At 40.3% G+C, this 13155-nt stretch overlaps 1 protein-coding gene across 4 annotated transcripts in view; it reads left to right on the top strand.

Moving 5' to 3' along the window:
* The first annotated feature begins 727 nt into the window (after positions 1-727).
* LOC133636310 (triple functional domain protein-like) overlaps positions 728-13155 on the top strand; it is a 144913-nt gene continuing 132485 nt past the window's right edge. For 3 of the 4 annotated variants that reach the window (XM_062030179.1, XM_062030181.1, XM_062030183.1), the window contains exons 1-2: positions 728-1011; positions 1117-1233. In XM_062030179.1, the coding sequence (XP_061886163.1) occupies positions 975-1011; positions 1117-1233 (154 nt within the window). In that variant the 5' untranslated portion in view covers positions 728-974. The remainder of the gene's footprint in view (positions 1012-1116; positions 1234-13155) is intronic. The other variant, XM_062030182.1, reaches the window with a different exon arrangement.

Raw genomic sequence — 13155 nt, forward strand, 5'->3', positions numbered from 1 at the left:
TAAAAGAAAGGGCATCACTATCCTCCTTCAAAACCGCACTAAAAGAACACCTGCAGGCAACTTCAACCCTAAACTAACACCCTCCCTTCCACATCCCACCTCCTCCGATTGTAAATAATCAAATGTAAATAATCAAATGTAGATACTTTTTGTTATGCTTTCTGATCTCTCTCTCTCTCTCTCTCTCTCTCTCTCTCTCTCTCTCTCTCTCTCTCTCTCTCTCTCTCTCTCTCTCTCTCTCTCTCTCTCTCTCTCTCTCTCTCTTTCTCTCTCTATGTCCACTACTTATACCCTACCAAGTCAGTCCTACACTGTTCCAATGTCCATTTCTCTGATGATGCAATTGTTGATGACTGAAGTGTTGATACCAACCAAACCTAAGCCCCCAACCCCCCTCCTCCACATCCCACCCCCCGGATTGTAAATAATGTAAATAATTCAATGTATATACTCTGAGGATTATCTTGTGTGATGACTGTATTATGATGATAGTATATATCTGTATCATGAATCAATTCAAGTGGACCGCGACTTAAACAAGTGTAAAAACTTATTAGGGTGTTACCATTTAGTGGTCAATTATACGGAATATGTACTGTACTGTGCAATCTACTAATATAAGTCTCAATCAATCAATCAAAGCGGTGCCATCTGCGACCAGCAGGTGGCAGCAGTAGATCGCAACACAGGGCAAAAGAGCAGCGAAAAAGAGTAGCAACATATTAGAAAGACAAATGTGAGCTAAAGCATCGGACCTTTGTCTTTTTTACAAAAAATACTTCCTCATTATATGGCGTTTCGATGTATAACCCACTAGTAGCTCATATATTGTATATCATTGACATTTGAATGTCACTGTTGTTCCCGGATGAGCCAGCACCAGCGGCCCCTCCCGCCCCTTCTTTCCCACCGCACAGCGACTCTCCGCCTCGGCTTCACTCCGGAGGACAACCCGGTGCGAGCCGGAGCGGTTCATGCGTGTTTCTACGCCAAGATGGAGGCTCTCAGATGGCAAGATTAGCGTCTACCATACTAGTGTACCCTCGGCGTGTCTTTAATGACGCCTCGCTTGGCAGCAGCGGGGATTTAGTGGCATCTTTTCGCCCTTTTTGACAGGATCTAATCACCGGGAGCGGCGCGGCTCCTGTGCGGCCATGAGCACCGTGAGCACCGGGGAAGGAGCGGAGGAGACGACGAAGGACGGCGGCGACATAGCGGCGTTTTTGAAGACAGGTGAGGTCAAGGCAGCAATGATGATGTTATTTATCCGCCTTGGGTTCAGAGGAGGCGACTTTACCCAATTGATGGTTTTTAATGAACACTTCAGCTAACTAGCATTGTTCAAATTGCTTACATTACAAGCTTTTTTTATGGCTAATGTATGTTAGCATACTCCGTAGCTAGACGACGTTAGCTGGAATGCTAATGGTTGCATTATTTACCAATATGTCATCATTAAATACATCTCATAATAAATCATCAACATTTTACCACATTAACACAATAGAGTTGATACGATATGAGTTATATCCCCAAGTGAAGTTGCAAACGCGTGTTGCAACACCACAAGTGGAAGGAAATGGAGCATGTGCACGCAATATTCATACATTTATGTAGGGACAAGCGGTAGAAATGGATGGATGGATGTTGACATATTTCAAGCTTAAGTCCGCTCTCAGACTACACTGAGGCTTCACGGTTTAGGCTAACAATGCTAATGTAGCATCGCTAGCATCGCCGCTGAGTTGACAAAGCCTGTGTGTTTATGAACAAAAAAAGCTCGCATGAAGGTTGTAACAAACCCTAAGAAAATGTTAACTGTGTCAATTCAACGCAATGCGAGTTTTGGCGACCGTGCGAGCTATGTAAACGATACATGTTGTGGCAGCCTGGGTGTACACGCTTTAAGCTAAGCTAAGCTAAGTGTGCTACATACATTTGAATTTGAACAGTGCCATGTAATAATGCACTGGATGTAACGATTCGTTGTAATAACTATTCGATTCTGAATTTGTGGATGCTGACATGATTCATGGGCGAAATTAGTTTATTTAGAACAATACGATCCGAAACGATTCCCTGAGTTGAAATCGATTCAGTAACTTTTTAGCAGAAACAAATCAAGCAGTGTGACAGCGAAGTAAATACTGTGCACTGCAGGGGAACTTTTATATATTCCTCTTGTTTCTTGAAGGACAATTATGGATGCAAACAACAACTTATGGCCATCCATTCACATCTTTCCTGAATAAAGTGCAACCAACACTTAAAGTTAAATTAACAACAGGAAACCTTTTCTGATCTCATTTAAAATAATCAAAATATTTTCAATAAAAGTACAGTAAACATTGTAACATATTTACCTGCTACTTCTGCTTTTGTTTTTCAACATTAAGGATGTGTTAAAGTTAAAGTACCAATGATAGTCACACACACACACTAGGTGTGGCAAAATTAGTTTCTGCATTTGACCCATCACCCTTGATCACCCCCTGGGAGGTGAGGGGAGCAGTGAGCAGCAGCAGCAGCGGCGGCTGCGCCCGGGAATCATTTTTGGTGATTTAACCCCCAATTCCAACCCTTGATGCTGAGTGCCAAGCAGGGAGGTAATGGCTCCCATTTTTATAGTCTTTGGTATGACTCAGCCAGGATTTGAACTCACAACCTACTTAGGGCGGACACTCTAACCACTAGGCCACTGAGTAGGTCGCCACTGAGTAGGTCAATGTATTACAATATTAATATAAAAAAATAAGTGCAACCAAAATATATTCAGGTTGAATTAACAATATATGTACTTTCTACTTTTACTGTTGTTTTTTTTACATACAAATAATACAAAATGAATTCATATAAACAATCAGGTGCAGCCAATTCCCTTCAGGTTAAATAAGCAGTGGTTAGACCCGCTACTATTGTCATTTTGATAAGCATCTACAATGGCAGAGAAACATAAAATATAATCAATCAATCAATGTTTATTTATATAGCCCTAAATCACAAGTGTCTCAAAGGGCTGTACAAGCCACAACGACATCCTCGGTACAGAGCCCACATACGGGCAAAGAAAACTCACCCCAGTGGGACGTATATATATGTATATATCAGTATATATCATATACTGTACTTATATTATGTAAATATTACGTATATATGTTATATTTTATATTGCTATATTTAGTCTATTTTATACCTGCATTGTCCTTTCCATCATTTGTAACTGAGCTACTGTGTGGAACAATTTCCCTTGTGGATCATTAAAGTTTGTCTAAGTCTAAAAGCCACCACAACATAAAGCCATAACACAACACTTAAAAGCCAAAACAAAGACAAAAGCAGAAGTGACAGCAGGGTCAGTTATAGAAGTGCTACCCTTTTTTTCAGTCATAAATAACTACTTTGACTTTTTCAATTAAGGTAATGTACAGGAAGTCGGTCCGTCACCGTAACTTGTGCCGCTGTTGTGTTGTGGCTTTATATTATTGTGTTGTGGCATTTGTATTTGTTGAGGCTTTTGCAATCGTGCTATAGCTGAAAGTTGTGGTGATAGGTGGGAATCCTTGGGCACACCACAATACGATTGCGATTCAGGAGCTAAGATTCCACTAAAAATGGATTATTGATGCATCTTTAATTCATTTTACATTTCTTTTTTTCTTTTCACTAAATAAGCATTCATCACTTGCGACTATTCAAACAGTGTATTTGTAATAAGAAACAGTTGCATTAATTACCATTACATTTATTAAATTAATGGAAATGTGTGTAAAACTGGAACATATGTGCCCTAAAATAAAGGAGCTTGTCAGCCAAATTTTAGAACCGTCTGCATTACTTTTTTTAATCGATTATTGATGTTCACTAATTGATTTTCTAATCGCCCATGTCCGAATTGCGATGCATCTAAAATCTGTTATTTCACCCACCCCTAGTTGTAATTGATGATGTTTGCATTTGTTGTGACACTGTAGATGTCCTCCATTCTGGTTTTTCCCACTGATGGCGATGCAACACAGACATACTCGAATAAAGTTAAACGTCCTTAACCTTAAAAGTGTTAAACTTCACAAAGTCTGCCAGTTTTATATCCAATGTTTTCCTTTTCACTAAAATCCATAAAATAAATCAGTTTCCTTTTTAAAACAATGTTGGAGTGATACCCATCTGCAAACTTGCCGAGCACAGATCAATGTAGTTGAATCTAAGGAATATAAATCGAAATGGATTAATTGTTCCACCCCTAATTGGATGCATTAATAAATGATGAGACTCAGCAACTGTAACAACAGTAATTGAGTCAGGCCTGCAGTGATAGAAATCAACAACAACAAAGGGTCATAAACGTTCATTCCCAGGAGGTCTTGTTTATTTTACACATGCGTTGGTTTTGGAAGCACGTTTGTGTTCTGCCCCACCCTATCCCCCTCTCACATTATAGAGCATGTTGTGGTGAATTTGTGCTTAGTATGGGCAGCTCTTGCAGTAATATGCCAAGTCACTGCAGGCCTTCTCCTGCACCTGCTGTCATGTCTGCTGTCTGTGGCATCAAAAACTAGCTATTTCTTCCTTTGTGTTTTATTCTACTAGCGGAACACTGTCTTGGTACCAGCAAGCACCGCAATCCTGACATTAAAAGCAATCTCCGGTTGCTTAATTGGTCTCTAGCGTGATTAGAAACCACACCAGCAACCTGATTGTCTGATGGCTTCCTCCTTTTAGGGGAGCGCACATCCTGAAACTCACACATTTATTTGCTGCTGCACAGCTGCTGCCATTTACGTGTCTTGTTAATTTGTCTTCTAGTTACACTTTGTCACACCTGGTTATTGGGGTTAGCGCTCATCCCCCTGCCACTATTTTGGCTCAAGAGGTTAAATAGGTCTAGGCTTGACAACATATTGACCTACAAATTATTGCCGATAAACAATATCATTGCCATCATTTTCATGGGACCAAATTAACCACTGATTTAATGATAATACATAATCATAACGGGCAGCACGGTGGCAGAGGGGTTAGTGCGTCTGCCTCACAATACGAAGGTCCTGAGTAGTCTTGGGTTCAATCCCAGGCTCGGGATCTTTCTGTGTGGAGTTTGCATGTTCTCCCCGTGACTGCGTGGGTTCCCTCCGGGTACTCCGGCTTCCTCCCACCTCCAAAAACATGCACCTGGGGATAGGTTGATTGGCAACACTAAATTGGCCCTAGTGTGTGAATGTGAGTGTGAATGTTGTCTGTCTATCTGTGTTGGCCCTGCGATGAGGTGGCGACTTGTCCAGGGTGTACCCTGCCTTCCGCCCGATTGTAGCTGAGATAGGCTCCAGCACCCCCCGCGACCCCAAAGGGAATAAGCGGGAGAAAATGGATGGATGGATGGACATAATCATAACGCATGTATATCCTTTCAAATGCAAAAAACTTGTATTTTACATACATTTCAAGTTAAATAAAACAAACAAATAATAATAATACAATATATTTTGTCTGTTAGCAAAATTTTACGCTTGAATAAAAATGACAACAAAATAAAACAGGAAAAGTCACCTCGACAGTACGGTATTTTTTTTGTTGATATTTTTGAAATGGGCTGTAGTCTGACCAATGTGATCAGTGAATGATGCTTGGCACTCGTCCCCACCAAGACTGGTATTACCACACCACTTTAGCCACGCTCACCCTTTAGAGCACAGCTGTAACTTCCTGGCACTCTACCTACAGAAAATAGTTTTTCTCAGGTTTCTATGTTTACATTCTCACACTTTGCGCTATTTTGTTGCACGTTAAGCAATTTTTACATATTGCCTATTTTTTTCACCTTCATTTTAAGAGGTTATTAAGTGTTAAATGTGATTTTACAATAGTGTATACATTGAGTGTTTTCCATGCTTGTGTTGACATTTCCTTTCCTTTCTGCCTTTATAGCTGAGGGGATGATAATCAAAGGAAGGTACCATTTGAAATAAAAATAAAAAAAATAGCATTTTAATATATTTTTCTCCTGGTCCTAATTTTCCATAGGTCATAAAAAGTATCAATTATTGATATCGACCGATGTAAAAGACTTATATTGTGATACAGTGTTGAGCCATATTGCCCAACCATGATCTGAATGTCTACAATTTGCGGACCAAAAAATGACTTTGGTGGTTTTTGTTTTTATCCATCCACCCATTTTCTACCGCTTGTCCCTTTTGGGGTCGCGGGGGGTGCTGGAGCCTATCTCAGCTGCATTCAGGCGGAAGGTGGGGTACACCCTGGACAAGTCACCACCTCATCACAGGGCCAACACAGATAGACAGACAACATTCACACTCACATTCACACACTAGGTCCAAGTTTAGTGTTGCCAATCAACCTATCCCCAGGTGCATGTCTTTGGAGGTGGGAGGGGCCTATCCCCAGGTGCATGTCTTTGGAGGTGGGAGGAAGCCGGAGTAGAACCCACGCAGTCACAGGGAGAACATGCAAACTCCACACAGAAAGATCCTGAGCCCGGGATTGAACTCAGGACTACTCAGGACTAGAGATGTCCGATAATATCGGCCTGCCGATATATGCGTTAAAATGTAATATCGGAAATTATCGGTATCAGTTTTTTTTATTATCGGTATCGTTTTTTTTTGGTTTTTTTTTTATTTATTTTTTATTTATTTATTTTTTTAAAAAATTAAATCAACATAAAAAACACAAGATACACTTACAATTAGTGCACCAACCCAAAAAACCTCCCTCCCCCATTTACACTCATTCACACAAAAGGGTTGTTTCTTTCTGTTATTAATATTCTGGTTCCTACATTATATATCAATATATATCAATACAGTCTGCAAGGGATACAGTCCGTAAGCACACATGATTGTGCGTGCTGCTGCTCCACTAATAGTACTAACCTTTAACAGTTAATTTTACTAATTTTCATTCATTACTAGTTTCTATGTAACTGTTTTTATATTGTTGTACTTTCTTTTTTATTCAAGAAAATGTTTTTAATTTATTTATCTTATTTTACTAATTTTTTAAAAAAGTACCTTATCTTCACCATATCTGGTTGTCCAAATTAGGCATAATAATGTGTTAATTCCACGACTGCATATATCGGTTGATATCGGTATCGGTTGATATCGGTCTCAGTAATTAAAGAGTTGGACAATATCGGAATATCGGATATCGGCAAAAAGCCATTATCGGACATCCCTACTCAGGACCTTTGTATTGTGAGGCACATGCACTAACCCTTGTTCCACCGTGCTGCCCCTGTTTGTTTTTTTTGTTTTTTTTTAACCATTCAATCCATTTGTTGCAGGACTCGGTAGGTGAAATCCTGTGCTTTTTTGTTTCTTTAAAGTAGGGATGTAACAATAAACCTGTAAACGATATTAATGATAACCACAGTAAAACGTCCCACAATTAGTCTTACCGTTTAAATTCAAACTATCGAAAAAACATGATTGATGACCAAACCTTGATAAACTCATGAAGCGCCTAGCACTGGCTTGCTTGCTTGCGTAAATACTTACATGAACACGAAATATTAACAATTTTCCCCATTAAGAAAGGACATACCCCAATCTAAACTTATATAAACAACTTACTGTTTCAACTACAAATCGACAGATTATCGCCGCCAATATTTATCGGCCTCTTTTTTAGTGGTATCTGTCTTTTAAAAACATTTTTTGTAACAACTTCAACTGAACTACATCTGCAGACAATAAATACACATATTATACCAGTATTTACACAATAATTAGTCAAATAAACTAGTACGTTAGTAACCAATGCTCAAGCAATATCAGCATGTTAAGAAAAGTTGCCTTTATTTTAAATCCATAAATCGCTATAAAATTGAGTAGATGGCGAGTTATTGTGCTGTAGTTAAATCCCATATGTTTTAACAATTTTCAAAGGATATTTTCCATATTTTAAAATGCAAATGTCGATGCATCTCTGAATAGCAGCATTAGACAGTCTGAACCACTAAGAATTGACATTCAACATAAAGGCTGAAGCTGTGCTTTCTTAGCAGAAAGTGATCAATCTGTATTCCACAGTGTCGAGTCGACAGAGAGGAAGTGAACTCAAGTTAACTGGGAGTGAAGCAAAGTGAACACCCAATTTGCCTTTAATAAAAAACATTCTAAAATGTGTACAAAATAAAACGGTAAAACATATTCAAACGCCTAAATAAAAATAATGTGGCTCTTATAAAGCCAGAGCAACATTTGTTTCTTCTGCCAGGAATGTATATTGTCTGTTTATTTTATTTATTTAAAAAATACTTTGTTATAAGATTTCCGTGTGTGTTTAAGTACTTATTGAGCCCATTCAACAATACCAATAACTGATAATAACTGATCATTTTGGTGAGCAGGTTCATGTTATTGGGTTCATGTGTGCGTGTGTGGTTGTTTCATTTAAGCTAGCAGTGTTAGCTGCTTATATGGATGCTGTGACTTGTACACTTGGCACCAAACTAGGTGCAAGGCTATAGAATGTCACATGCACGCTCTCCTTCCTCCATACTGGGAATCTTGTTGAGACTTGCACAGTTGAGTGTCTCGCCACAGGCTACAGCTCCATCTTCATCCTCACTTTTCCTTTGTCAGTGCAACTTTGCATGGGCTTCCTTCCTCTCTTGTTCTTGTTGCATCGTGTCGTGGCCATTCCATGCTGATGCACGGTGACAAGAAAACAAAACAACTTCACCTCCCCATTTCCTCTGTCTTCCAGACGGGAATTAATACCTCAGCTTTGCAGCACAGAGACGGGGAGGTTTGTTGTGGCATGTTGTCAATCATCAACTTATTCCACACCACAAACAACTCTCTCCATGCAGATGACTGATTGCAAACATACGCTACACTTTGCTAATGCGTGCGCGCTTGAAGGTCGGACTTCATGAATGAGCATTTTATAGCTTGTATGTTTGAAGGAGCATGGCTGTGTGTGAGAGATGGTCATTTGATCCCGAGCTTACACTTATGACTCAGGCCGATTCACCCAGGAAAAGGTTTGCACAAACACACACTCATGCACTCGCTACACTAATGGATATTGATCCTGGAGATGGAGACTGATTGAAGTTACCCTTCAGGCTCAACCTAGAACAGACATGGAATTATGTAATGAGTTAAGTTTCTGTGTATAAATTCTGGTTGAAAAGTTGGATTACTAAGGCTGATATGACACAATGACTGGTCACTTGAGGGCATGTTTACTTTTCAATGACCTAGTTCAGTGTCTACGTTAGTTTGCACAGCAGGTTTGGACATCATAGTCTTGGGACATACAAGGGCTGGGCGACAAGGCTGAGAAAGTATTTTATATCGGTCGATATCGATAACTATTTTTTATAAGGATCAGGAAAAACCTTGTTAAATATATACATTTTATTTAAATGTAACCTTCTTCTGATTATAATCCCTTCAGCTATCAAGGCAGAAAGGAAAGTAAATGTCAACACAAGCATGGAAATCAATGTAAACAGCTTCTTCCTACTCCTTTTCGGGCATGATGTAAATGAAATGATATGAAATTGTGTGATGTATTATGATGTAAATGTGTTCATGTTCCAAATAAACTAAAAGAAAGAAAGAGAAAGAAAATCACATAGACATCTTAAATTAACTTCTTAAAATTAAGGTGCAAAAATATGGAATATTAAACACTTGACAATAACTTCTTAAAATTATGGTGCAAAAATATGGAATATTTAAATGTTTAATGATGTGTAAGATAATAGCGCAAAGTGTGAAAATCATAACATAGAGAAACCTGAGAAGAACTATTTTCTGCAGGTTTAGTGCGTGTGCCTCACAATACTCAGTACTCCAGCTTCCACCCACCTCCAAAGACATGCACCTGGGGATAGGCTCCTCCCACCTCCAAAGACATGCACCTGGGGATAGCTTTATTGGCAACACTAAATGGTCCCTAGAGTGTGAATGTTGTTTGTCTGTCTGTGTTGGCCCTGCGATGAGTTGGCGACTTGTCCAGGGTGTACCCTAACCTGACTCTCGCCAGATCCTTGTAGTTCGCTGAGCTCCACACAAGGATCTGGGCTCGAGGATCTTGCAAACTCCTTCAAGATAGAAAAAAATAATGAACCAATCAGGATCGCCAGGCAGGATTTCATAGATGTGACGTTTGATTCAAACAACAATGGCGGCACGCAGCGAGGAGTCGTGTGCTGACATTGATTCTGCATATTTCTTTGCACAAACGACATCGATCGTATACTGACATTGCTGCGTTGTTTCAGTAAAAGTTCTCTAACTTTTCGCTCTGTCGTTATCCAATATATCGACTGTTCTGTTCTGGATTTCCCAGCGTCGCTGTCATCAGCGTCACGGCTTGCTTTGGATGTGAGTGGTTGAAGTAGCACGTCATTCAAGATAACGGACAAGTGCTTTATCCAATCACATACAATGATTTTTTTTACAAGGCCCCGCCTTCTGAAATACATCTCCTATTGAGAAGTCCCAGATCCTTGTGTGGAGCTCAGCCAACTACAAGGATCTGGCAAGAGTCAGGTTAGGTGTACCCCGCCTACCATCCAAATGCAGCTGAGATAGGCTCCAGCACCCCCGCCACCCCGAACGGGACAAGCGGTAGAAAATGGATGGATGGATGGATAGATTGGTCTGACTACGGACCCTTTGAAAAAATCCCCAAAACTGCCATACTGTTGAGGTGACTTTTCCTGTTTTATCCCACAATTTCTTAATTTTTACTTTCTCTTCTCACCCCATTCAAAGAATCAACCGCAAAACAACAAGTGTTGATAGTTTATACTGTTACCTGATTGGCTGTTAGCGTGTGACCAGGGATCACTTCCTGCGTCGCTTGGTTAAGAGAACCAGTGCCTTTGTTCATGCAACCAACCTTGCTTCGTAACTTTGGCTTTCTTCCGATGAAGAACAAAACAAATGATCTAACACATTTTTTAATTGATATTATTTACAATACATGTCTATTGCGATATATTTTGATATTAGTTCATCACCCAGCCCGGGGACATACCTTTATAACTTATCAGGGTTTAACGGTAGCAGTTCTTACAGCTGCTTCTGTCTATAGTGTACGTCATAAGGTCAACCAAGAGATGCCTTTCTAATCTGTGCAGCAGCCAGTAATTGTTTCCTGTGTGAAGCACTCAACATTTTAGCGGTCGCAGCCAATTTGGCAGGAAATTGTATTAGGTCTTGTAAAGCTGATAAGCACCGTTGAATTATGCAGATCTTTAAATGGTGACATTGTCATTTTATACGCATGTGATGCAAAGATGTTGGGCCCTGCCGTGGTAACCGTCAAGCAAAGAGGGAAATATGTTGTGTGACCTCACAGATTGGGTTGCACTGCGAAAAAAAAGTTGGAAAATCTTGTCCCACATGCCTGGCAGCGCTTAACACTGTAATTATTCAACGAGAACACGCTGAGCGGAGAAGAGCGTGCAGTGAAATGAAAGGCGGAGTTCCAGTCGTTGGCATGACGTCAGCGTGAACCTTTAGCCGCACCACAACAATGCATCCCTAAACTACAACAGTGGATTCAATTACGTTCTCCACATTCATATGCTAGCTGGCAATGTGGCCTTTGTTGGATGTGTTCTACATCTGCGTAGAAAGATGTGTGATCGGGACAGCGCAGTAGAAAATTGTGGCCAGTGCTAAGAGCGAGGTGAGAGTTCATTGGATTACACGCTAACCCAATCCAGACTGTTTGTGCTGTGTGTGTTTGTGTGGCTCGACAGAACAAAAGGTGCAAGGTTTGCAGTAGCTTTGTGGAAGTTGATACAGTGACTACCTCTTTGGACATCTTCCCTGATTAAATCTTCCATATTTGGGCATGTAGATGTTTTTTTTATTTCACTGCGACGGATAGCCACATGGAAAACCTTGTTTCCAACGGTCTGTACCTTATCCATTTGTAAAGTGTTCGCTCGCCACTTTGCGGTTCGCTAGTTACTACGGTCTCACTGCATCGCAGATTTTAAAGTGCCATTGAGTACATTGAGATTTGTGTATCCATTCAAGTTTTCGACTTAAAATGACATGTTTTACAGTGTATGAAGTGGTTTAAGAGTCATTGATATGTTAAAAAATATAAGGTTCTGGATCATCATTTGTCCCAAAATTGTAGTTGTTGGCTCTCATGAAGTCTGCCATGATTAGTTGTGTTGTTGTTGAAGGAAATAGCTAACCGCTGTAGGGATGTCCCGATCCGATATTTGGATCGGATCGGCCGCCGATATTTGCCAAAAAATGCGTATCGGCAAGGCCGATCCAGATCCAGTTTTTTAAAAAATTGCGGTCCGTGTTTTCCAACGCACCAATTTAAATAATACATTCCACTTTTCTGCTGCTCCCTAATTTCCGTTCCACATTTTCCAGCACACCTTCAACACATCCACAGGTCTGTGTCCTAACCGTTAAGACGGCCATGGGAATTAAAAGTTACCAGTAAAAATGTCAGCTGTCTTTGTGCGATATAGAAAATGACTATATCGTGATATTCGAGTATACGTTCTCACGCAGTTGCTTTTAGCTGCTGGCATTACACGACAGGCTCTTTCCACTCCTTCTTGTGTCTGCTTCTCACAGACAGCAAGCGCACCTTCTTCCACACGTCACATACTGTCACGTCATACGTCACATACGTATACGCCCTCTCCCAGCAGAGAGGTAGCAGCATGGCTAACGTTAGCTGTGATGCTAGCGTAGCCGTGTGAGCGGTAATAATGAAGGAAGAATTAATTAATTCCCAAGAAAAACAGCAGGGGGTCCATCGTCTGGCGGTGGTTTGGCTTCAAGTGGGAATATGTCGAACAGACAACCGTCATTTGTCAAGTGTGGGGCAAAAGCGTTTCTATAAAAAGTAGCATTACTGCTAATATGTAGCATCATTTGAAAAGTCCCCCGCTAGAAAATGAAGAGTGTTTGAAACTCCGCACGTCAACATCTCCATTGTGTATTATTCAAACTCACCTAATTCAGCTGGCTAGTTGTTATCAAGAGTACTAAAACCCTTTTCAACATGAATCTGACAACTAAGTAGGCTAAATAACTTTACCTTTTAATACATGCTCGGATAAGGCCAGTATCGGCCAGTATCGGGTCGGAAGTGCAAAAACAACATCGGTATCGGATAGGAAGT

The sequence above is a fragment of the Entelurus aequoreus genome, linkage group LG20, assembly GCF_033978785.1.
Source record: "Entelurus aequoreus isolate RoL-2023_Sb linkage group LG20, RoL_Eaeq_v1.1, whole genome shotgun sequence".
Lineage (NCBI taxonomy): Eukaryota > Metazoa > Chordata > Actinopteri > Syngnathiformes > Syngnathidae > Entelurus > Entelurus aequoreus.